This window comes from Elephantulus edwardii, unplaced genomic scaffold (assembly GCF_000299155.1).
Source record: "Elephantulus edwardii isolate Elephantulus edwardi_28Jun2011 unplaced genomic scaffold, EleEdw1.0 scaffold00094, whole genome shotgun sequence".
Classification (NCBI taxonomy): Eukaryota; Metazoa; Chordata; class Mammalia; order Macroscelidea; family Macroscelididae; genus Elephantulus; species Elephantulus edwardii.
Genome location: NW_006399844.1, coordinates 1,025,039 through 1,051,020, shown reverse-complemented (window position 1 = coordinate 1,051,020; position 25,982 = coordinate 1,025,039). Strand labels below are relative to the sequence as shown.

At 46.6% G+C, this 25,982-nt stretch overlaps 1 protein-coding gene across 1 annotated transcript; it reads left to right on the top strand.

Annotated features, from left to right (window-relative positions):
• Positions 1-283: 283 nt before the first annotated feature.
• LIG3 (ligase III, DNA, ATP-dependent) lies at positions 284-24,988 on the top strand. The gene is made up of 20 exons (XM_006890910.1): positions 284-408; positions 4,684-5,237; positions 7,200-7,340; positions 12,612-12,797; positions 13,343-13,494; positions 14,148-14,314; positions 14,437-14,514; positions 14,963-15,131; positions 16,544-16,699; positions 18,243-18,374; positions 18,746-18,825; positions 19,782-19,869; positions 20,427-20,504; positions 20,779-20,902; positions 21,456-21,598; positions 21,854-21,928; positions 22,449-22,595; positions 23,052-23,244; positions 23,640-23,755; positions 24,755-24,988. Exons 2-20 carry the CDS (start codon positions 4,688-4,690, stop codon positions 24,986-24,988), a joined length of 3,009 nt encoding a protein of 1,002 aa, XP_006890972.1. The 5' UTR covers positions 284-408; positions 4,684-4,687.
• Positions 24,989-25,982: the final 994 nt, after the last annotated feature.

Sequence of the window (25,982 nt, the reverse complement as noted above, 5' to 3'; positions counted from 1 at the left end):
TTGAATCACCCTCCTTTGGGTTGCCACGGCAACTCCTTACGCACTAGGGCCTCAGGTCTCTAGCAATAAGAAAATGAAGAAGGATCTTCGTAAGTTCAGGCTAATATGTGCTCTGCGGCGCAACCACATTGGTTCATCTTAGTCCCCTCCATGCGCTCCGCTGAAACCCGCGTCCCTGTAGGGCCACCCGCGGTCGACTCTAACCACTACCCACGTGGTCGTCCTGTGGGCGGAGACGAGCCGCCAACGCGGCCCCGTAACTTCTCCTTCCGCTTTTGCGCCTGCGCATTGCCGCCAACTCAAGGACCCGGATTTAAAGAGACAGGCGCTACAACCGTCGTGAGCCGCACGCGGCCGGTGGGTGCCGGTCCCTGAGGCCTACGCTGGGTGCCGGGGCCAACAAGGCAGGTGAGAGGCAGCGAATCGGGCCCGGCACTGGGGAGGGAAGCGGGCCGGGGGACCCGCACCTCGGCGCGGCCCGGATTCAGCCCCCTCGGCTCCTCCCCCTCCCGTCTGCTCCGCTCCGGGCACACCCTCCGTGACGTGGAAGCCCCTCCGGGAACCCACGGGGGAGATTCGCGGGTCCCCGGGACCCCCACTCCCAGAGGAGACGCGCGAGAGGAGAGACCCCCTTGGTTCCCCCAGGCCTGTGCCCTCCAAGGCCTCTTTGTTGGGCCTTCTCGGATCCCAGCCCCCTCTGCGTACTTGCTGCGTTGAAGTTGGCGCGCTTCTTGAGACTTTGGGAACCTCTCCTTCTCTTTTTTTATTCCCCGGAGACAGAGCGCTCCCCTTTCCAGCCTCAATGACTGTGCTCATGGGCTCCCTGCTGGCTGCACCCCTGGGACTCGGAAGGTCCCGGGGACGGCGACCTGCAGCCCAGTACCGCCGAGCGCGGGGCGGGAGGCCCCTCGCGGGAAGCGGCTGCGGGGGTTCACTTCCCGCCGCGCGCAGCTCGCCTCCCCGGCCTGTGCGGCGCCTAGGCCTCAGCCGTGTTCCCCAAGTGCGGCGCTGCGGCCGTCCGGAGTTAGGGGACAGGTCCCTCCAAGCGGCATTGAGCCCCCGCCCCCCGTGGCTACAGCACCAGCCCAGTCCCTGTCCTGCAGAGGTCAGGGCGGTGGGCTTCTCACCGCGGAGCAGGCGGTGACACTCGATCCTCTGTGAAGGGACATGTCCAAATCTCCCATATAATACTGAGCTTGCCCTACTTTCACACACCTGATTTCTTCAAATTTCAGAAATTACAGAGCCCAAGAGGCTAGTGGTTCTTGGTGGAGCTGCTAACTGAAGTCAGCAGTTCAAATCCATCAGCCACTCTTTGATATAAAGTTGTAAACATTTACAGCTTCCCAAAACTGATAAGCGGTTCCCATCGGTCACAATCGGCTGGAGGGCTGTGGATTTGGATTCTTTGGGGTATGAGGTGTTTTATGGATCTCAGAGGAGCCCTAGTGGTGTGCAAGGGATTATTTGGTCCCAAATGGAAAGTTCGAAAGACCAGCTGCTATGAGTATGAAAGGATCTGTAAAGGTGTTCAGGCTTGGAAATTATAGGTAATGGTTGTGCTCTGGCCTATATGTTGTTTGGGAACTGTCTCATAGCTGACTCTCCAGGGGTTTTTTTCAGAGGCAATAAAGCCCAAGACAGAGTGCTCATCTTTCTCTGGGAAGCTGTTGGTGGATTCAAACTACATACCTTTGGCTTGATAGCAGAACTTCTTACCATTGAACCATGTTTTTTTATGTGCCCTTTAGTTGGAACTGACTCATAAGTTGACCCTTCAAGTGGGCTTTCAGGGGCAGTAAATCCCAAGGGAGGAGATTACCCAAAGGGGAAAACCTGCAACCAGGTGGATTAACATTGACTGCCACAGTGGGCTCAAGTGTGTCAGAGATCTGTGAGAATGGCACAGGATAGGGCAGGGCTCAGATCTGTTCACTGAATTGCTGTGAGTCATACTTAATTCACAGCACTTATCAACTCCTACAAAACATCTGTGGATTTGAACTGTATGCCTTCAGCTCAGCAGTGAAATTACTTGCCACTTGTCTACCAAAGCTACCTATATAGTGGCTATTAGTCTTAAGTCCGTTCCCCCAAAGTGTGCTGAGGTTTTGGATCTCAAGGGGCTCTGGTGATGCAGTGGGTTAAGTGTTAGGCTTTTAACCACCAGCTGTAGGGAAAAACGATGAGGCACTCAGCCTCATCTCCTAGGCTGTAAGATTTACAGCCTAGGAAATTCATTACGGGGTCATGTCAGCTGGAGGGCAGTGGGTTAGGGACCTCATGGAAGGTTGTGGACATTCTTTCAAAAAAGTGCACTTATTTACAAATATCCAGATTGTGTCCACCTTTTCATATAGTTCAGCAGTTTCCACCAGCCCATATATGGACTCATTTCATTTTCACAACCACTCTATGAAGTGTCTGTTAAAACTATTATGAACTGACTTGGAGTTTAAGGGTAATGCAAATACAAAATCAGACAGTTTATGCATATATAAGGAACTGAGCTGCCAACGTGAGGCACACAGTTTGAACTCACCAGCTGCTCCATAGGAAAAAGAGAGAGAGTCCCCTCCGGTACAGTTTACTACCTCAAAAAACAGCTGGGCAGTCAGCTAAGTTCCTACTCAGAAAGTATATAACAATAACCCTTTGCTAACTAAATGGTTAGAAGTTTGAGGCTACCTGGAGGCAGCTTTAAGAAAGGTTTGATACTCTGCTTCTGAACAATCAGCCATTGAAAACCCTATAGAGCACAGTTCTCTGACACTTGTGGGGGTTATAGTATGAATAGTTGTTAGCTCCATGGCGCCTGGTAAACTGCACTACAGTAAACAGAAGCTTCCTTTTTGTGGTAATGCCGTAGTTGTTTTACCATAAAGTAGTGTGATAACTAAAATCTTGCCCAGTATTTTCTAAAGTAAAACCATAAAAATGAACAGAATGTGAAGGTAAAAGTATTATTATTAGATGGAATCCCTGTTTCCATATGAATTATCAGTTCCTTTGGCTCCTGTTGTCCCGTTACTTCAGCATCCCCTGATTCAAGTTGCTGAATTATAAACAGTTGTATAATTGCACATAAGGAGCTGCTACTTAAAGGATTGCTTTTTCACTATAATGAGATCTAGTATTTATTGCCGTCGAGTGTCATAGCGACTCTATGAATAAAAGATCTGATTAACTAGAGTCGTTTCTCCAAGTTCATAGTTTCCAGAGGCATGCGGTTTAGGGAGTGGATACCACTTCTGCTTCTAAACCTGAATCAATCTGGAAGCTCCTCCAAACTCTGTCCATGATGGGTAACCATTATAGTATTTGACACAACCATGGCACAGTGTAGAGCATCAGAGCAACTCCAAGTCACTTCAGTACAGCAAATAGAGGACTGCTGTACCACTTAAAGAAGGTCCATCCCAAAATTCCCTATGTGGTGGTGGTATTACTGTTACCTGCCATTGAGTCCCTTGTGACTCAGCGACCCTATGTACAACAGCCTTAAACCCTGCTCTATCCTGTGCCAATCTTATTGTCTCTGACACACCTATCCCCAATACCCCAGTCATTGAATCAACCCGTCTTATCAAGAGTCTTCCTCTCCTGCTCTGTCTCTCCACCCTCCCAAACATGACGTCCCTCTTCAAGGACTGATCCCACCTTGTAACATGTCCAAAGTATGTCAGATGAAGCTTCAGAATCCTTGCCTCCAAGGAGCAGCCTGGCTTCACCCTCTCCAGGACAAACCTGTTTTTTTCCTAGCAGTATTTTCAATACTCTTCTCCAGCACCACAGCTATGTAACCCTCATCAAAACTCAACTGTGGCCTAATTTCTGTTAGAAGACTTAACCCTTGAAATAATTCCTTGAGTTTTAAGTACTATTACTATCAAAACTGAGGAACAGAAATTGAGTTTAAGTTGTTTGTCAAGATATACAGCTAATCAGGAAAGCATTTACTCCATAAATAATCAAGCACACGGGATAAAAAAAAAAATAGCATTTGCCAGGGTATAAAACTCAGAAGACTGGAAGGGGCTCAATAGAAGGATTAATGGAAGTGAGAATTACTGACTCTTTTACATGGTTACTTTGTGTATTGTAAGTAATGTAAAACAAAGTTTATAAATAATCAAATGGGAAACCAGTTTTACTCTGCAAGTTTTCAAGCCACATTTGAATTTGGGCAATCTTATTCCAGTGTCTGGTAGTTTCCTTGTAAAAATGGGTTTCTGATGAAATCATGGGTCTGCATAGAGTGGATTATGAGGTTGACTTAAGTATTACACTTCACATTGAAAACTTAATGACTGGGGAAAAAAAATCCTTCATGACTTGATGATTAAAAAGAAACCCCAGAATCTGGTAACTTTTTCTTAATGACTTAAAACTCATCATTCATTATAAACACCAGGTATCGTTGATTGCCTAAGAAAATGAGTAAGCTTTTATGTTTTTGGGTTCTCCTAGTCGTGTTTGACTAGATATGCTTGTAGTACCCTCTTTTGCAAATTGGATTTTAATATTGGAACTCTTCTACATCTTATGAGGAATGAATCTCTTATACCTTGGAAAGTGTTGGATTAGTCGTGTGAATTGTGTAGGACTCTGACCTTTGAGGAAACTAGAATCCTAGCTTCTTGTTTATATCTTACATTCTCTACCTCTCCTCCCTTCATACAGCTATATGACATTGGCTTTCAAGACCTTCATCCCACAAGCGCTCCGTGTACTCAGCCGAACAGAACGCTGCCTATTCCCAGGGCTACATCATCGGCCTGATACAAGACAGTTCAGTCACTATTCTGAAACAGACTTACTTCATGGACACTGTCTCCTCCTAAGAACAAAGCCTGTTCTATCATTCCAGAGAAGCAGTTCAAGACCACGTGTCGCCTGCCTGGTTTTCTCACTGGGATCGCATGTGGGACTCTGCAGTGGCTCCAGTAAGATGGCTGAGCAGCGGTTCTGCGTGGACTATGCCAAACGTGGCACAGCTGGCTGCAAAAAATGCAAGGAAAAGATTGTAAAGGGTGTTTGCCGAATTGGCAAAGTGGTGCCCAATCCCTTTTCAGAGTCTGGGGGTGATATGAAGGAGTGGTACCATATCAAATGCATGTTTGAGAAACTGGAGCGGGCCCGGGCCACTACGAAAAAAATCGAGGATCTCACAGAGCTGGAAGGCTGGGAAGAGCTAGAAGACAATGAAAAGGAACAGATTACCCAGCACATTGCAGGTGGGGTGGGAAAGGCCTATTCCCCCTCCCCCCCATAAAAGAATTGCCTAAGGGAATAGAGTCCACTCTTTACTTTTTAAGAACTCTTTATTTGGAGTCCATTTTAAACACACAGAAGAGTTTTACAAAATAATCAAAATAGTATAAAGAGTGATCCTAGTCTCTTTATCCAGATTCACCGGTTATTAGCAGTTTACCCTATTGGCTTTATTGTTTTTATTCACATGCTTTCTGTTTCTTTTTTTTCTCCCTTCCCTTACTTGCTTTTTCCCAATTGTCAGTCTTTTAAAAAAGGGGGGGAGATGGACACATGTTCCAAGAACCTGAAAAACCAGTTTATAAGGGTTTCCACTGGCCAAGTATGAAACAAGTATTGGAAAAATAATTTCCAGGACATACATTGTAGCCGGTTTCCTTTAAATACTTCTGTGTGTGTAGCATAAGAATAGAAGTAGTCTTTTACATGCCCTGACTCTAGTTACCAACTTGAGTAAATTCTTTGCTAGAGTACCAACTACAGTATTTCAGTTTTGTCACCTGAATAAATGTTTTCTAGGTGGAACCTGGTCTAAGACTGGGTATTGCATATATAGAGAGGCACTGTACTAACCACTATATCACCAACACAGCTTCCTTTAATCTGGAACATTTCCACAGTCTTTTCTTTTTATGACACTGACATTTTTTAGGAGTAGAGTACCCACTATTATTTTCAGTGACTACTCTTTATTTTGGAATCAGGAGTCGGATCCTCTTCCATGATAGCCTGCCTCTGGAAACCCTATGAATCTAGAAAAAGGATGAAAGTTACATAAGTGTCCAGGACTTTTCGTTCATAGGGTCGCTATGAGTCTCCCACTACTCAATGGCACTTAAAAACAACAACAACTCTTTATTACTATTGTTATTTTGGTACTTGGGCAGTGGCAACTCCTTCAATTTGGTTTTGTGTCCTTGTGGCTTGTATTTATCTGCCCCCCCCCCCCCCCCGGCGCCTTAAATGACCTGAAGGGCTTGCTTTCTTCCATGACTGTTACCAGCCATGGTATCTTAGTAATGCTAGTTTCTGTTAGTGGATGAAAATTTGAGAGACCAAATTCTAGGTGCTATTTCAATGTCTTTGTCAAGGAGTTTTCATATCTTCAGTAAAGTGTCATTTTAGTTACTGTAGGATTCTAATGACTCCTCTCATTGCCGCTGAGTTGGAGCCAATGCCGAGCTGGCCCTCCAGGGAGTTTTCAGAGGCTGTAAATCACACCTTCTGGAGGTCAGTGTGAGTCAGATCTGACTCAAGGGCTGGGAATTTAAGTTTCCTTGTATTTTGAGAGGGGAAAAAACACCTTTAGGACAGAAATTATCATCTTCCTCATTCTCAAGCTTACTACCTAACCCTGCCTAACGGGAGCCACTGGCTTCAGCCCTTGATACTTTTTGATCCATCTCACTCACAGGAAGGAAAATGTAAAGTAGCATTTATCACAACTCTGGTAACTTAGCAACTGACACTTTTCTTGCCTATACATACTACGATATCAGTGATCATCTTAGTTTACCTGTCTGTCCATCTGCAAATTCCACCAAGGTGAGCTCCATGAGTTTTAGCTACTTATATATGTGTCTTCTGATTTCCTGTCATTTCCAAAGAGAGAGAGAGAGAGAATGTGTGTGTGTAAATATATGGGGTATGAGATGGGGTGTGTGTGTGTGTAAATAAATATATGGGGTACGAGGTGGAGAGTGTTGAGGATTATTTAGGTCACTGTTAGAATAGTAGCTAGCCCTTTTGTCCCCAGTACAAGTACTTGTTTCATCTCTCAGTACTCTGTCACCAGCCAGCTACCAGCGTTGAAGGATGGTAATAACTTACTCAGCAAGATACTAAGAGCAATTGATGGATTCCTTGGAAGCTCTCTTCAGAATTCTTTCTCTGAAAAATTATTCCCTTGTTTTGATGCCCCACAGATCTGTCATCTAAGGCAGCAGGCGTACCAAAGAAGAAAGTTGTTGTCCAGGCTCAGTTGACAGCCACTGGCCAGATAACAGCTCCAGCAAAAGGCACATCTTTAACCAATCCCAATCCCCGAAAATTTTCTGGCTTTTCAGGTGAGTTCGAATAGAGCTAATTTAGTTGTTATGTGCCTTTATTCACTTTTATTCACTTTACTGTCCCGGCTATGAGGGAAAAATTCTGTACTCCCGGTCTTTTCATTCCATAACAATTTGCTTCTGCCCGAGTAGAGACAGGTAATAGCTAATACTCGCTGCTTCACTTGTGTCTCTTTGTTCACTTTAATCTCTGTTGGAGCAGAAAGATGTTTGTTTTGTCAAGACATTTTCCCTTTGAAATGGTTGTTTAGCCAGATAGACTGTTGTAATCTCCTCTTTTCATCCTTACTTTTTAATAATGACAAATTTTTGAGAAATGACATCATTAACATTCCTGAACTAGAGCTGAAAGTATGGGAGAAGAGAGATACCATGTATAGGGTACATCCCTCATTCTCTTAGTTTCACAGCTACATGTTTGAAGGGTTGATGGATTGACGGAACATGGAGCAGGAGGCAGAAGGCCCTGAAAGGTGTTTACGGTTTCTTTGAGGACAGTGCAGCCTGGTGTTGAAACATATGGATATAGGAATCAATCAACCTGGGTTCAGATCTTGTCTCAACTACTAGCTTGGTGCCATGAACCCGTGAACAAATTATTTAAACTAAAAAAAAAAATTATTTAAACTTACCGGTGAAGTGACCTCTCAGTGTGTGTGTGTGTGTGTGTGTATATATATATATATATATATGTATGTATGTATGTATGTATGTATGTATGTATGTATGTGTGTATGTATGTATGTATGTATACGGAACAATACTTTCATGGGGTTGTGGTAAAGATTTAAATAATAGCTCTGAAGCACTTAGATAGTGCCTGATATGTATTAGACTGCACATAAGTATTCCAAAATCATTTAACAAATATTTTCCGAGTGACAACACTAAAGTCCACGGTGATGTTGTTATGTACCAGTTTGTTGAAACCAACTCATAGCTGACCCTCCAGTAGGTTTTGAGAGGCATAGAATGCATGAGAAGAAATTGCCCATCTTGCTCCTGTGCAACAGCTGGTGGATTCGAACCATGGCTTAGGATGGAAATGCAAACCTTTACACTAAGCCACGAGAGCTACAAATAGTACTCAGAAAAGGCCCTTACACTCATTGCCTTTGAGACCAAACTGACTCATAGCTGACCCTCCCAACAGGTTTTTGGAGGTTGCAAAACCATGGTAGGAGGGAGGAGGTTGCCTGACTTTCATCAGAATCAGAAGTGGATTTGATCCACAAAAGAAGCTCCACTTTTTTTTTAAATGAAAGTTTACAAAGACTTAGGGTTTCCAGTCATTCATTGTTGCACTTTTCTCACTGCCCATCCCCTCCCGCTATTCACTTTTCTCCTTGATATGTAAAAGAAAGACTTTCATTGCTTTGTAATTCCTCCCCCTAAGTCCACTGCACTGTGCAGCATTCATTCTGGACTCCTTTCATGACAATAATACCTAATCCTATATCCCTTTTAAGCAGTTTTCTCCCTCATCTGTTGCAATGCAGTATACATCACTCCTCCCCTTCTGCTTTCTCTCAACCCCAATGTCAGTCCTTTTTACAACAGTGGCCCTATGCAATATTTGTCCTTTTGTGACTGAGGTATTTCACTTGGCATAATGTCCTCTAGGGTCATCCACTTTGCATAATATTGCATGAATTCCTTGTTTTTCAGTGCTGCATAGTATTCCATTGTGTGAATATACCAGAGTTTCTCTATCCATTCATTTGTTCATGGGCACTTGGGTTGTTTCCAACTCTTTGCTATTTTAGACAAAGCCGCAATAAACATGGGTGTGCATATATCTGCCTGGCTGGCGGTTATAGTTTCTTTAGGGTAAATTCCCAGAAGTGGAATTGCTGGCTCATATGGTATTTCTATTTGCAACCTTTTGAGAAAGCGCCATACAGCCTTTCAAAGTGATTGCACCATTTTATACTCCCACCAACAGTGAATAAAGGGTCCAGTTTCTCCGCAACCTCGCCAGCATTTGATGTTTGCTGTTCTGTTAAATTTTGCTATTCTGACTGGGGTGAGATGATATCTCATAGTTGTTTTGATTTGCATCTCTCTTAGAGTTAGGGATTTTGAACATTTCTTCAGGTGCTTGTTGGCCATCTGAATGTCTTATTTGGTGAATTGTCTGTTCATATCCTTTGCCCATTTTTCAATTGGATTATTTACCTTTATTTTGTGGTGGTGGTCAAGTATTTTATAAATTCTAGATATAAGTCCCTTGTCTGACATGTCATGACCATATTTTTCCCAATCTGTGGCTTCCCTTTTTACTCTGTTGGAGAAGTTTTTGGATGTGCATAGGGATTTGATTCTTAGAAGGTCCCATTCATCTATTTTATCCTCTCCTGGTCATAGATGAAGCTCCACTTTTAACTTAGCACAGCTCTCTATGAACTGCCCCTCAGCACTGCGACTACAAGGATGACAAAAGAGCAAATAGTCTACTTGGAAGATAAGCCGTTTCCAGAAACTTCCAATACATTAATAAATAAAGTTTGAAACAAACTGAGAGAGAGAAGTACATACAGTGCAGTAGGAGACATAGCCCCTGAGAAATGAGAGAGCATCTCTGAAAAATTGACATGGATGCTGAGGGATCACTGTTAACCAAAGGGGCGGATCTTGGCTATTAGTTATATCTTCTTGATAGAGTAAGCTTTCTTTATCTATTGTATTGAAATAAATAACATATAGATACCCTTTTCCTATTGAGATTTATAGCCTCCAAGTCGTGCAATGTCCCCGTAATTTGGAATCAGCTTGTCATCAATGGGTAGAATATGCATACATGGTTCCTCTCCTATAGAAATATAAAACTACTGTTTCACAGATGAGGCTTGGAAAAATTTTACTAAACATTTGGTGTACAGGGGCATTGGAAAGATCAATATCTTTTATAAACCTTTTGTAATATTGATGTAGGGGCTTTGACATGTATAACTTTGTTTCTTTCTCATTTAACCCTATGAAGTAGTTTTACTGGACTCAGTTTATAAATGAGAGCGCTGATGTTCACATTCACTCTGGAGGTTGTAGTTACACTGAAGTCTTTTTTTTTTTTATAAATGCATCCTAGTTTTATTTCTACATATGTATACAGGAGTCAAATAACATCCTGCATTTATGCAAGGATTCTGGGGCTTCGTCTGACATACTTTGGACATGTAAGGAGAGACAGGTCTTTAGAGAGGGACATCATGCTGGGTAGAGTAGAGGGACAGCGCAGGAGAGGAAGACCCTCTATGAGGTGGATTGATTCAGTGACTGGGGTAATCGGGATGGGTGTGTCAGAGGCAATGAGATTGGCACAGGATAGAGCACAGTTTAGGGCTGCTGTACATAGGGTCGCAAACGACTCGATGGCACATAACAACAACATTATTATAGTAGTCACAGTATAAACAACTATTAAGATTCACACTCATCTTCTGTTATAATACCCTATTTTCACTCCCCAGTAACTATCTCAGAAAATGTGTTTTGAGATTTTGAAATTCCCTGCTTGCTTTTAGCTCAAAGTTTTATGACTGTATTTACACTGAAAGTCTTTTTTTACTTCAGCACCTGTGTTTTTACCCTGTATTCTTTGTTGACTCTATACTGTTGTTGTGTACCAGGGAGTTGGAACTGACCCATAGCTGACCTTCCAGCAGGTTTTCAGAGATAGTAAATCACAGGAGAGGAGATTGTCCATCCTTCCACCAACAGGCAGCAGTTGGAATCAAACCACGTGCCTTTGGGATTGCAGCTCAGTTTTTTTGTGACTGACTCAACCAAAGAAAATTAATAAAGTAAGTCCACTTAGAAATTGTGCCAGGAAATAGCTTTATATGGTTTAAAGAAGCCTCAACCAGAGGTCAGAAGACAGTCCTAGCACTGTCATTAATGTCCATTTAATCCTGAGCAAGTCCCTTCACCATTCTCAGCCTGAGGGCCCTCTTCTGAAAAGGGACTGGCAGCATCTTGTCTCCTGTACAGGGTTTTGAGACTAAAGGAAATGAAGTTGTGAAAACAGTACTTGACTCTGGGGCTTTTGTTACTTTAAAAAACTCTGGAGCTTTTTTGTTCAATGCTGGACAAAATATGGAGCTAAGAAAAGAGTATCAGTAAGAACAGTGTATTTGTAGAAAGGGCCTAATATTGGGAAGAGAGCTGAAGAGGAAGTGAGAGAAACATGTTCCAGTTACCTTACAACTTTGCTGAATGTCCTGCTCTGAAGTTTGTGTCCCCTAAAATTCTAATTAGACTCCCAAATCAGAGATGCAGATTTATAATTTACCAAGCCCAGACAAGAAGCTGCTTGTGTCAGCGAGAGGATTGCTAATGGTTTTGCCACACGTTTGGAGAATAAAATTTGCCTTGCAGCTGGTCAAAAGGAGGTGAGAGGGAATCCCTAAAGAATTGATCTTTTTTAGATGTCTGGAGAAAAGCCTTTTTGATTGATTGCCATGTATGTATGTACGTATGTATGTATGTATATGTGTGTGTGTGTGTGTGTGTGTATATATATATACACACACATATACATATACATGTACATACACATATACATAAACATATATACACACATACATACATATGTATGTATGTATGTGTGTGTATATATATGTATGTATGTATATATTTTTTTTCTTTTTTAAAAAAAAGCCAAACAGTAAGTAAGAAAAGAAAGTGTTGGTGGAGAAGGTTAGGAGTGGCCAGGAATCTGGAGTGTATAAATAGAACCTGACTGTGCTGGGTAAGATGGGTGATCCTTGAAGTCTCTCCTTGGTCTCATAATCTAAGGCTTCTTTAAAGTCTGACAGTCTACATTGGCAGAGGTATCATCATCGCTAGTGTGTTCCTTGATTTCTTCCTTCTTCCTTGCCCCAGCTTTTCTGGAATCAGCTTTACAATGGCTCTCAGATGCCCTTGGCCATTCTTGACTTGAAGGCGGCCTTTGTTCTTCCATGAAGCGCTCATTGAAAGAGATGCACACCAGCCTGGTGCTCTGCATGGTGTGAGGCCATTGTTCCTTCCCCACTAATAGCTGTGAGATTTGGGGGAATTAGTAACCTCTCTTTCTTCTTTTCCCTCCTCAAACCTAAAATAAGTGATTGTAATGATATCTACCTCAAAGGGCTATTTAGAAGGATTATGTGCAGCCACATAAAAAGCGCCAGCAGAGTGCCTGTTCATTTTCCTCTTTCCCTTTTTTCCTTCTTAGAAAGGCAAAATGAGTCATTTCTGCTCTTTCGCTTTTTCTGTCCTCAACAGCCAAACCCAACAACTCTGAGGAGGCCCCTTCAAGCCCTACCCTGTCCTCAAGCAGATGTGACCCCACACACAAGGATTGCCTGCTGCGAGAGTTCCGAAAGTTGTGTGCCATGGTGGCTGAAAACCCTAGCTACAACACAAAGACACAGATCATCCAGGACTTCCTGCGGAAAGGCTCAGCCGGAGGTGGGGTCTCAGGCATCCTGGCTTCATGGGCACACAACCTGTGCGGTTTCCTGGGGCCTGTGGCTGCTGCCAATGTCTTGAAATTCTTCAAAGTTCTAAACAAGGCACCCTGTGTTTTCTTTTACAGAAAGCTCTTCAAATTATATAGCTAGTATTGCTCAAAAAGCTTTGCATCTTTTTTCCTTCGCCTTTATAATGTCCACAGTAAACCAGTTAACACATCCCATTTGGCCAAGAGGAAGTTCTCCTGTGCGTTTGGTTAAATTTTAGGGAAGCATACACACACTTTGGGATGAAATCTTGTGTCTTGCATTCATATAAAAAGGGCTCATTGAACATACATAATATTCAGGCTAAAGGGGAGGCAGAGAGGTAAACCACCAGCCACTGAACTCGAGGCCTGTGCCGCAGTAGTGGTGTGCACAGGCAGGTCGGAACACAGGGAGTGAGCTGTCGCTCTGTTTCCGTCCTGAATCTGCTACCTTGAGTTTGTATTAATTTAAGCTCCCATTTCTTAAGAAGGGCTCCTTTCTCTGTGTCTCTAGATGGTTTCCGCGGTGACATGTACCTCACAGTGAAACTGCTGCTGCCAGGTGTCATTAAGAGTGTTTACAACCTGAATGATAAGCAGATTGTGAAGCTTTTCAGCCGAATTTTCAACTGCAATCCAGATGACATGGCTCGGGACCTAGAACAGGTCAGAGGAAGGGCGAGAAGGCACTCCCAGTGGGGTTCTGCTACACCGGTCACTGCAGCCTCTTATTTCTGGTTGGGGCACATCCTGCTTTAGGAAATGGAAGCATATTCGAATAAGTGTCCACTAAGCAGGAGCTGAATGTGAGGCTAGAGCTGTTCATTTCATCATTTTCTGAGAATTGACCATTTACTGCTGCTGAGCCACACAGGGCCCACGACTGAAGAGTCAGGGTTTGAGGCTTCCATCTCTTCTGAATCTATGGTTTTTTTATTCTGATTTTTCTTTTTCATGTCCCCTCTTAACTTGGACATGCTGCTCAGTCCTGATTCCGGACTCTGTACCATGAAAAATACACATTCAGGAACCTCTGTTTTCTGATGATTATGGTTGTGTCTTAGTTCAAATTCTTGAGAGGAATCAAACTGGCTCAACTCCTAGTTGCTGCCATGTCTCTTCCCAGCTCAGGCAGGTATCCAGATCCTGTGGGGAGCAGAGGTGTCCCTTGTAGAAATCATGGGAGAGGTTGATTCTCAAAGAAGTGTGGTGGGGCCAGGAGCATTGACTGAGTCTCTGCTTCTCCCTGGTCCTGGGCCTTGGGGATGTACTTGGCAGCCCTGGGCACTCCTCAATGGTATTTTGGTTTTTGGAGACAGGGTGACGTGTCAGAGACAATCAGAGTCTTCTTTGAGCAGAGCAAGTCTTTCCCCCCAACTTCCAAGAGCCTCCTCACCATCCAGGAGGTGGACGAGTTCCTCCGGCAACTGTCCAGGCTCACGAAGGAGGATGAGCAGCAGCAGGCCCTGCAGGACATTGCCTCCAGGTGGGGCCACTCGCAGACCACACCTTCTGGGGATGGATCTGGGAAAATGGAGTCACTTGGGAAAGAAGGTCTGGGGACCCAGAGCTCTTCACAGACCAAGTAGAATGTGCTTTACCACCTAGGTCTACTGCCAACGACCTTAAGTGCATCATCAGGTTGATCAAGCATGATCTGAAGATGAACGCAGGTGCAAAACATGTGTAAGTACCAGCTCCTCTGAAGCATGAGCTGTCAGCTCCCTGTGTAGCCAGCTGGGGTCAGAAGTTTGGATTTGAATCCCAGTTCCACCTTTTAACTTCTAGTGAGACCCTGTTCATTCCCTTGATGTTCATTTGCCTGCCCTTCTCATCGAGTGGCTACTATTGAAAGTCCGTAAAAGAACAATTCCATCACCTATGGAACGTTCATTAAGTGTAGTGAGTTTCTTGCTTACTCTTAACTACCGCCTTTGCTAAGGCACAGACAGTATACTTCAAAAAACGGAATTTTTAAAGTGCCTTTTCTTTTTTTGCTAAAGTCTTTAAGCAGAACACACCCCCTTCTCCATACTGGGATTCCTGCTTTCTCTGAGGACGAACATTGCTCTCAAGAGCAGAAGGGTCAAACCTGGATGGTTTTTTGTTTCTTTGCTCCTCTCCCCCTTGACAGCTTGGATGCCCTTGACCCCAATGCCTATGAAGCCTTCAAAGCCTCACGCAACCTGCAGGACGTGGTGGAGAGAGTCCTTCGCAATGAGCAGGAGGTGGAGAAGGAGCCAGGCCGGAAACGAACTCTGAGCGTGCAGGCCTCGCTCATGACCCCGGTGCAGCCCATGCTGGTGAGGAGTGCTGCGCTCACTGCGCTTCTCCAGATGCCGTCCACTTTGGGAAAAGGCCACGTGTTGATAGCTTCTGCAGGCTGGTGGAGTTTGGAGAAGGGTAGGCCTGCAAAAGGGTGTTTCCTGATGTTAAAGGAAGACAAAGGTAGTGTGATCTAAGGGAAGGATGTAATCTTGTCCCTCCCGGCTCTGCCACCAACAGGCTGTGGTTTTAGATGAGTTACTTGGCCTCTTTAATTTCCATGTGTGAATGACATGTGAAATTCTCTGAAGCATCTCCCTGCATTGGTTTATCTGTCACCTTGTCTGGAGATAAGTGGATATACTAAATAATTCCTGAGTCACTGACAGCCAGGCTTCCAGTGACAGGATGATTCAGACCTCACTGTCTCTGGGAAGAGAGGCGAGGAAGTGGAAAGAATGGAAGGCCAGTTCTCAAGATCATCTTGGGCCTCTGCTTATTTCACAGGAAATGGGGTTTTCCCCCAGGGCCCATCACATACACTGCCCTATCTACCTGTGAGGGCCTTTGGAGTTTTCCAATAATGAATGCTTTTTTAGCATGTCTTACACCAAAGCTTTAGTCCTGTTTGAGATAGGGAAATTTATTGCTTTCCTAGGAATATGGAGCAGCTAGTTCCAAGAGGAAGCTCTAGTGGTGTAGTAGGTAAGGAGTTGTGCTGCCAACCTAAAAGCAAGCAGTTCAAATCCACCAGCTGCTCCAAAGGGGGACGATGGGGGCAGTCTCCTCTCCCATGCGACTTACAGCCTCTGAAAACCTGCTGGGGGCTATTGGTTCTAACTGGATGGCAGAGAGCTGTAGAATACCAAAAGTAGCGAGAGCTCCATCCCAGGGACGGAGCCCCAGGCACCAGCAGTAGTGGTCTTACATGGGATCTCTCTGGTGTCTGTACTTTGTCACTTAAAGAGTGGCATGGATTATATATAGCTTAGTGGTTAGCCTTAGAATCAGGCCTAGATTCAAAACTTATTCCTGCCATTTGCTGTGTATCTTTAATAAATAAGTACTTCTCTGCATGCCAGTATTCTCATCCATAAAATAAAAACATACTATGTTTATTATTAATAACCCAGAGGTCCTCAAGATCCTAAATTGTTGAGGGGGAAAAATGAGATGTTTTAGCATTAGGCTCTCCTATTCTCCACCATAATTGCATTTCATACTCTTCTGAATGCAAGCTCTTGATGCTTTATACAAGAATATGCCTAGACCTCATTATCCTTGTCACCTCTTCCAGTCGTGTCCCCTCAGTGTGTTCATTGGGCAGTCATTCCCCAGGACCTGGGCTCTGACCCATTAGCCTAATTCTGGGTCCCTCAGCTCCCTAGAAGCTGTGCTTCATTCATAGAAAAGCACCTTTAAGTCTTCAGGCCCTGCTTTGTTTTCTCAGGCGGAGGCCTGCAAGTCCATCGAGTATGCCATGAAGAAGTGTCCAAATGGCATGTACTCCGAGATCAAGTACGATGGTGAACGAGTACAGGTGCATAAGAACGGGGACCACTTCAGCTACTTCAGCCGCAGCCTCAAGCCCGTCCTACCTCACAAGGTAGAAATAAATCCCTTCACGTTTGTCTGACCTGTCCTTCTCCTGCCTCTCAGAAACACTTAGGACCAGATTGGTATTCAATAGGGCCTTATTTTATATTTGAATGAATAAAATACAATCATTTCTGGTGTCTCCCAGTAATACAGATTGCTTGGCAGGGACAGGCAAAGAGGCCACAGATGGCTGAGTTGGGCCAGAACCAGACAGTAATAATATGTCTTTGCCACAGTGATGCTAAGATGTTGGGCGTACTGGTGAGTGAGCTGCAGCTCTCGGCCATCCATATCCTGTGTGTGGACAGGGGGCTGCTGGGCTGCAGTTCATTAATTTACTCACCAACTAGCTCCCAGGTGTTTAGTCTGTGTTAGACAGTTTTCTCAGTGATAGTCCTGTAGCAGTGAGGAAAAAAAATAGCAGCCTTGGCCGTCACGAACTTTCCATTATGTGTGAACACAGTCCCATGGGAGTGTCTGGAAGTCTTGTCTGGTGTGCAGCCAGGATGGAATCAGCAGGGACGGGCCTCTGAGCTCACTCAGCCCTTCCCAGCTCGCAGGGCCACTGCAAGCATTGGGGGCCTTCAGGGAAAAGCCTCAGGATGGTCCAGCTCCTGCCCTTCTTCTTTCCTGGCTCACACTGGTGTTTGAGTCCTTGTGTCCTAACCTGAGACTGTTCTCCTTATTAGAAAACTAGAGACAAAAAGCTCGCCATTTAGGGGAGAACTAAGCAGTGACCTCCCTGTGGATCATTAGCATGGGTTCCCTCATTCTGTGGGGCCCAGTTAGCCCCGGGAGGAGCTACTCTTGCTGGGCTTGGTGTTCGTGAGCACCTCCTACTACTCAGGGAGAAGATGTTTGAACACAACTTTCCAGAATTAAAAGCCCCCTGCTTTTCCTTAGCCAAGTTTTCATCTCTTACCTGTGCTGTGCTTATGATTCTTCTAATAAGGGCTAGGATAGTGATTAAAGGAGCCTGGGCCTTCCCTGTTCTTGGTCCTCTCATCCTGGATAATGATGGCCAAGTGCTAAGGAATTCCACCATCTCCTCTGAATGAAAGATGGGCTTCCTATTCAATTTAGGGCCTCTGGAAACCCACTGGAGGGTCAGCCATGGGTCAGTTCTGACTCAGTAGTACGTAACAACAGCAGATATGTACATACTTGTGCAGGTGAGGGATCTCATTGTTGGTGTCAGTTGGCAGTGTTACCGTTGGTTGCACTGGGGTCTTTCTCTACCAGAGATTAGGGCTCTGCTTTTATCAGGAAAAACCCAAGTGTAAGCATCCTTACTCATTCTGAAATGTGTCAGAGGGAGCAGCGCTTCACTCAGACCTGCTCATTTTCCCTTGTTGCTCCTGATGCCTGGCATCTGTTTCTTGTCTTCCCGGCCGGTATGATGTGTATCGTCCCGTGTTCCCCTCTTCCCCCCAAAATGGACAAATCTCTGCACAGGTGGTTCTCTTGGACCCTAGGCTTTGCTCTCTGAGGTTTGGCTTCAGGTTTTCACCACCTGGTAACCCCACCCTCAGTGACCCTTCTGCCTGCAGGTGGCTCACTTTAAGGACTACATTCCCCAGGCTTTTCCTGGAGGGCAAAGCATGATCTTGGACTCTGAAGTGCTCCTGATAGACAACAAGACAGGCAAACCTCTGCCCTTTGGTACCCTTGGTGTGCACAAGGTAATTGGTTCAGGATCAGCTGTGTGAATGCAAAAGAGAGAGAGTGAGAGTGCATGCATGTGTCTATCTGGTTAGGTCTGTACAGAGAGAAGGGTACAGCTGATTCTTCACTCTGAACCGTTTTAAATTGAGCCTTCAGCTGAGATGTGTCTCTTTTTCCCTAAGAGGAGGTGGTATTGGGAACTAACTTCTACTTGGAATAGTTTCTATTCAGCAGCATGTGCTGAGTGCCTTTGTGACCCAGGGGTATCCAAGCATAGATAGGAGTATTTCTGTAAGGTGCTTCTAAGAGCCTCCAGAACAATAGCCTTCCCTAATTTATTTTGCCGTCTTCTGTCCCTCATCTCTTTATACTTCATTTTCCCTTACAGAAAGCTGCTTTCCAAGATGCTAATGTTTGCCTGTTTGTTTTTGATTGTGTTTACTTCAATGGTGTCAGCTTGATGGACAGGTGAGGTTGGCTAATGTTTTTAAATTCACAAACTACTAGACATTTATTTTCATTTCCTAGATGGGGACATGGGGTTATAGATTGGAAATGGGAGGGGAAGGGACTTTGTGTTCAAGAGCTGGCGAGAGCAGGCTAGGCGGGAGCTGAGAGCGGAGCACAGGTGTGACACAGCCCACCTCCCCCCTCAGTGTGAGGAGAAGCTCCTGCACTTCCTAAGGCTTGAGTGACCGGAAACCCAACCCCAGAAAAGTGTCTGCTACAGCACAGTCGACTCCTGCAGGGAACAGACTGCACACAGAGAGGTCTCGGTCTCTGGCTCCAGCAGCACCCATAGGGGTAATAAAGCACTCATATTTCAGTTCAGAGTTTATTTCAGAATAGACTGCCAGTAAGAAGCAGGGGCTGTGGTTGGACTTGGGGAAAACTAACAGCCTTGATTTAGCTATATCAAAATTCTTGGGTGCAAGAACCACAGTCATCCTCTTCCACTCTGAGAAGTGTTGCCTCCACCTTAGAAGAGAGACAGCATTGTTGGAGGTAGGGCTTTGGGTTAGGCTTGAGGTCTGAGTCACAGCGTCAGCCTGCTCGCCTGAGGGTCGTTCGCTCAGCCTTGGGGTGTAGCAAAGGTACCAAGGGGTAAAAAAAAAGGGCTTGAGCCATTTTTTGGGTGAGACCAGGATTTATACAATCTCTTTGCACTAGAGGTCCCTCCTCCCCTGACTTCAGGGGATAATGTGAAAACCGGAATGCGTCTCTGTGGTGGCTTTGTGCCACAGCTCACCGCTGTCCGTCCGTCCTGTCAGGACCGAGCCTGCTTCCCTGGGCAGGCAGCTGGCAGACATGGGGCTTTAATCACCTGCTCGCAAGAAGCATTGTGCCCCTTTCCTCTTCAAGACTCCTGCTTGGGTGAGGGGGGCACATCCTGGCCTTGACCTAAGCTCCCTTGTCTATCCTAGGCCTCTCTGTGAGCGGCGGAAGTTTCTTCATGATAACATGGTTGAAATCCCCAACCGGATCATGTTCTCAGAAATGAAGCATGTCACGGTGAGCAAAGATTCCCCTGGGCAGGGTCCTCATGGTTGGAAGGCAGAGCAGAGAACCTTTGGATTGGGTATGACTGGGAGAATGAGTCTGATTATTACTCTCTTGAGGGGCCTGCTGCTGTTTCTGTCCACCAGTTTCCTCCCAGAGAGCTCCAGTGCCCTAGCTGTAAGGAGTTAAGCTGCCAATCTAAAGGCGAGTGGTTCAAATCTACCAGCTGCTCCTTGGGAAAAAGATGGGCAGTCTCTTCCTGACTGATTTACTGCCTCAAAAACCCACTGGAAGGTCAGCAATGAATTGGTTCCGACTTGACGGTACACAAGTTTCCACCCAGGAGGGCAAGGCAATACCCATCCTCCCTGGGTAGATGGCTCATGTTTGAAGGCAGCCTAAGCCACCTTAGCTTTCCAGTTAGGGGGCTTCCTGCTCTGCAAAGCCTTTGTCCCTTGTTTTCAAGTTCAGATGTTTCTGTAGGATGCCACATCTGAGAAAGGGAATTCTTTCCACCTTACTCCTTCGCCGCTCTCTTTTCTCACTTAAACCTTCCTGTTATCCTTTAGAAAGCTTCAGACTTGGCCGACATGATAAACCGTGTGATTCGTGAGGGTTTAGAAGGGCTGGTGCTCAAGGATTTGAAGGTAACAGCATCACCACCTTTGCTTTTCCTTGTACAAACGCTTCAGCTTTCTCATCAGCCCTGGCCAGGAGAGGGCAGCAGCAGTCCTCGGTGGAATGGGTGGGTGCCGTCCAGGGTCTGGACGTGTCTGGTTTAGATCTGAACAGTGGACTTTGTGTGTATCCTGCAGCTCTTTCCCCCGTGGCATGGGCTAGGTGCTTTGATGAGTCTGGTGTAAAGCAATGAAAGAAACCACTTCTGTTCTAGTTCTCGGTCTCTCTCTTGCCTCCCCTCAGAGTACTTATGAGCCTGGGAAGCGGCACTGGCTGAAAGTGAAGAAGGACTATTTAAACGAAGGGGCCATGGCGGATACAGCTGACCTGGTGGTCCTTGGGGCCTTCTATGGACAAGGGAGCAAAGGTCAGGATGGCCTCTTGCCCCATACAGTACTTCTTTGGAAGGCTCTGCTTAGGGTCCATTTTGCAAACTTGACCTCCAGCACAACCAGTGATGAACTCTGGTCCTGAGATTTGGGACTCCAGACTGGCCAAGGCCACCTCAACAGGGACATCTGAGAGCGGCAAACTTGGGTAGGAAAAGAGCAGGCAAAAATCTAGTCAAACAATTGACACAAAGAAGTGTTTCACCAACTATTTCTTCAGATCCTCTTCTCAAGGAGGAATCACCACTTCCAAATTGTAGGGAAGCTGGGGTCTGAAGAACTTGCAGACAGACTGTGTTGTTGAACTTCTATTCGCCAGAGTCCAACAAGATGGTCAGGCTAATCCTAAAGAGGAAATTGGAGCTCAGGAAGGTTAAGTTGAATTGCACACGTGGTGAACTCTAACACTTAATGCCAAGACAAGACCTAGGCCCTTTGCTCTCCATGGGCTCCCTGGGCATCTGCTGAGGCTCCGTGGTGCAGCAGAGCAGGCTCCCTCCTCCCTACAGTGTGACTCATCCTCCCCTACAGGTGGCATGATGTCCATCTTCCTCATGGGCTGCTATGACCCACGCAGCCAGAAGTGGTGCACTGTCACCAAGTGTTCAGGTGGCCACGATGATGCGACACTTGCGCGCCTGCAGAAGGAGCTGGACATGGTAAAGATCAGCAAGGTGAGGACGAGACCAGGCTGGCCCAGCCTCTAGACTAGCCTTCATTCCAGGTAGATTGCAAAGTATCATTTCCCTCCCCAGAGAGGAGAGCGTCTCCTCTGCCGCGGGAGCAGCGCTCGGCCTTGAGGCTGAGCACCTCCCTGCTTGCCCTCTCGTCCACACCACAGCAGAGCAGGGAGGGTCCTTAGGAGAAGCACTGCTTCTCACCTCCCTGCACCAAGAGCAGGTTGGCATGATGGCATCCTTCTCTTCTAGGACCCCAGCAAGATACCCAGCTGGCTGAAGATCAACAAGATCTATTATCCTGACTTTATCGTCCCAGACCCAAAGGTATCACCTGTGACCTGGATTCCTCTAGTCCACAGAATTTGCTTGGAACATCTCTGGTGCCAGAGAGGGCTGTTTTAACCCATGGGTAGGAACTGAGGGGTCCAGCAACACTAAGGAATGGTCAGTAGAAAGTTACAAACCAGGGAGCTCTGGTGTTCTAGTGGCAAGAAGCTGCACTGCAATCCCAGAGGTGCATGGTTTGAATCCACCAGATGCTCTGCTAGAGAAGGAGGGACAATCTCCTCCTGTACCTGTCATATCCAATATGACAGTACACACACAATAAATAATTTTTTTTAAAAAAAGAAAGTTCTAATCTTCCAGTCCCCGAGGGTCTGCTCTAGGAATGATCTGGCCCAAATCCTTGAACTGACAGAGAAGCAGAGGAGTTAGGGCTTCCCTGAGGTTACACAGCAGCCGGAGGATGAGAAGCCACGTCTGCTGTGGACTGTCCTGTTGCCTCTTGCTGGTGGGGAAATGTTTGAACCACTGTCTTAATTGCCCAACTTGCTCCTGACAGAAAGCTGCTGTGTGGGAGATAACAGGGGCTGAATTCTCCAAATCGGAGGCTCACACTGCTGACGGCATCTCCATCCGGTTCCCTCGTTGCACCCGAATCCGGGATGATAAGGACTGGGAGTCGGCCACTAACCTCCCTCAGCTCAAGGTGCATTTCTCTGGCTGAGTGCCCCACACTCTGTTATCCCAGCTCTGGACCCCATTAGGACTTCTGATCTGCTCATAAGTCCTCCCCCTTTTCCATGTTCCACTGAGATGAGGCATGGGACAGAGAACAACAGTTACAAAGGGATCCCCCCACCATTCTCCACAGGCAGAACCATATTGGATCCAGCAAGCCTCATTAAGTGGGTTGACTCAGTCCTAGAGTAAGCACCCCCTTGCCTTACAGCTTTCCTGTGAGGGGCTGGTCCTGTGTGACAGTCCTTACTTTAAGAACTAAGGTAGAGGCTTGTACCCCAGTTTTTAAATAAGAGCCACAGTTTGAGTAAGCATTAAGGAAGCAGACTCCTTTCCCTGTTCTCTCTCTGCTCAGACACATGCATCTAACCATAGCACACAGACCATGTCCGGGGGGTGACACCCTATGTTCTTCCTTCCTCAGAAACTCTACCAGCTGTCCAAGGAGAGGGCAGACTTCAGCGTAGTGGCCGGAGCTGAAGGGGGCAGCAATGGGGAGAATGAGGGCACATCAGGACCTGCTATGTCTCATAAGACCCCCAACACCTCCCCCAGCAAGTCCTCTCCCAGCGCCAAGAAGGCAGGAGGGAAGCTGAACAGCCCAAACAGCAAAAATAGTAAGAGAAGCTGGCGGACAGAGCAGGTGGTATGGGGTAGATGGTCCAGCCCATCCCCTGGGAACCAGGGGAGGAGCACCGCTGCCTGTGCCCCTGACTCCTTCTGTAGGCCCAGCACCCTGTACTAGCTCGGGACACCCGACTGGCAGGACCTCCTGGGAAGAAGGCTTGTGGCCTGGCGAGGAAGCCACTTGGCTAAAGGCTCCTCCATCCTTTCTCATCCACATTCATGACAGAGGTCCTTTTGCTCCATGCTTCAAGGACCACTGGGGCTTCCCTATCCTCACTCAGTTCTCACCCTGAGCCCTCTCCCACAGGCAATAAGCCAACTGTAGAGACTTCCCCCACTAAAGTGGGGGAGAAGCCGACCAAGGCTTCCCCCGGGAAGATGGGAGAGAAACCAGCCAAGACTTCCCCTGGGAAAGTGGGCGAGAAACCGACCGTGAAGTCTTCTCCCATCAAAGCAGGCGTAAAGCGGAAGGCTCCAGATGACATCCCATGCCAAGCAAAGGTGAGCGTAAGAATAGCAGGGCATCAGGGCCAGTTCAGGCCCAGGCCTCATGTCCCAGGACCCTCTGTCAATGAACTAGAAAGAAGTTTCTGTTTGTTCTATGAAAGGGCAGAAGTATTCTTGGGGCCATTCCCCTAAACTCCTTCCCCTCCTGCAGCTGCTCATTGCAGGGCTGAGCTGCTCCTCCACCCTGTGCCCTTTCATTGCCTTACAGAGGCGGCCTGCCAGCAAGCAGCGAGGAAGGAGAGCTGCGCCAGCAGGCAGGAGATAGCCAGCGTAGTCGAGAGGCTTCAGGGACTTGCCCACCTCCTGGCCCCAGTCACAGCTGACATTAAAGCAGTCTGGGCATGGGAGTGCAGCAGTGTGAGTGTGTCATTGGGTAGGAGCAGGTAACACTGAGACCAGGAACTAGGATGAGTACTGGCTCAGCCCTGGAGGATGTCATCCCCTTGCCATGTCATTCTCTTCCACCTCTAAACAAGAGGTCAGCCCAAGGGCTGCTGGCTCAGGCCCTGAACAGGTTCCCAACAGAACCACCAACCCGCTTCCCTTCCTAGAGCCTGTCCCAGAGTCGTGAGCAGGGCCCTGACCCCCTCCCTCGTCAGTCTAGGCCAGTTCTGCAGAGTGCTTTTGTGCTGTTTTTAAGAACTGCAGAGTCGGGAGCAATGGTCAACCACTGGCCTTGCTCACAAGCATGGGATGGTCCATGAGGATTGTGCTCGTCCCATCTCCAGAGAACTGCTGTCAAGTACCAGCATGCCAAGCCCACCCTCCTTCGCCCTTTGCTCCAAGCACTGATAGAGGGAAGTGCCAGTGTGGTCTTGAGAGTGGCTGGATGCAAAGCTGCAGTGGCCTTCTCTCAAGATATAGTCATTGGTGTGCTATCCACTGGGCTCCCTCAGCCGCCTCTTTGTGTCCCGTCCTACTCCAGGTGGAGACGTCGTACATCAGCACCCAACCCAGGCCCTTTTGACCCACCCCAACCCTCTACATTTGCAGGTGCTGTTGGACATCTTCACGGGGGTGCGGCTTTACCTGCCGCCCTCCACGCCAAATTTCAGCCAGCTCAGGCGTTACTTTGTGGCATTCGACGGAGACCTGGTGCAGGAATTTGACATGGCCTCAGCCACACATGTTCTGGGCAGCGGGGAACAGAACCTCGAGGCTCAGCAGGTCTCCCCAGAGTGGATTTGGGCCTGCATCCGGAAACGGAGACTGGTGGCACCTTGCTAGGACCATGGTCTTCCCTTTTACGCAGGTTCCCTGCTCCCCTCCCACTGGATGGGCCAGGCTGGAGGACTGCACCAGAGGAACAGAACAGGGTGGGTGGGACAGGCTTGCCTAACCCAGGTAATACAGCTTCCAAAACCCACTACCTGTTCATCATCTCTTCTGGACCAGGAATTAGTTGATGTCGGTCCCACGGGTGAAATGCATTTCTCTTGTTGGTTTTTTCCTCTTTTGAAAGCTTAGGTTCCAGTTTTTTCAGTTATCTTTGTCCATTCAGCACCTGCGCACACACACACACACACACCCTCCCATGCTTCCCTGCTGATTAAAGTGAAGGCTGAGCTATAGAAGTTTTGATCACAAAGCTAACCCTTAGAAGCCCTCTCACTTACCCACTTTACTTCTAAGCTTACCCTGCATTTACAAGACTGCTCTCAAAATGTCTCTTTTTATTTGGAAAGACTTGGATTCCCCTGGCCTCCTTTGCCAAAAGTGACATCTTCTATTACAGTGTATATAGGTCTCTGGTTTGGAGGAGTGGGGATGGAGGAGAGCTTTGGGCTACTTGCCTGCGAGTGAAATGGACTCCAGGAGGAGTTGACCAGAATCTAAAAATAAGATTGCTCTTTCAAAATCCAGACCTTAGGACATTGCCTGTTCACAAAGAAGGGCTCCTAATGCCGATTTGTATGAATAGAAAGCAGTTTGGTGTAAATGAGCATTGTTCATTAGAATTTTCTACAATAGACACTGTCTAATATGGTAGTCACCGGGTACATTGGGCTGTTAGTGGCTAGCACAACCGAGGAACTTAATTATTTGTCACATGTGGCTACCAGTTGTGTCCTCAGGAAGTTACTCAAATCTGAGCCTCCATTTCTCCAGTTAGAACTAGGTAAAAAGACAGGTTTCTAGTTCTACCACTTTGGTCTCATCAGCTATTCCTTATCAACAAACAGTCAAGTTTCCTTGTCCACCTCCTGTGAGTAAGGTCAGT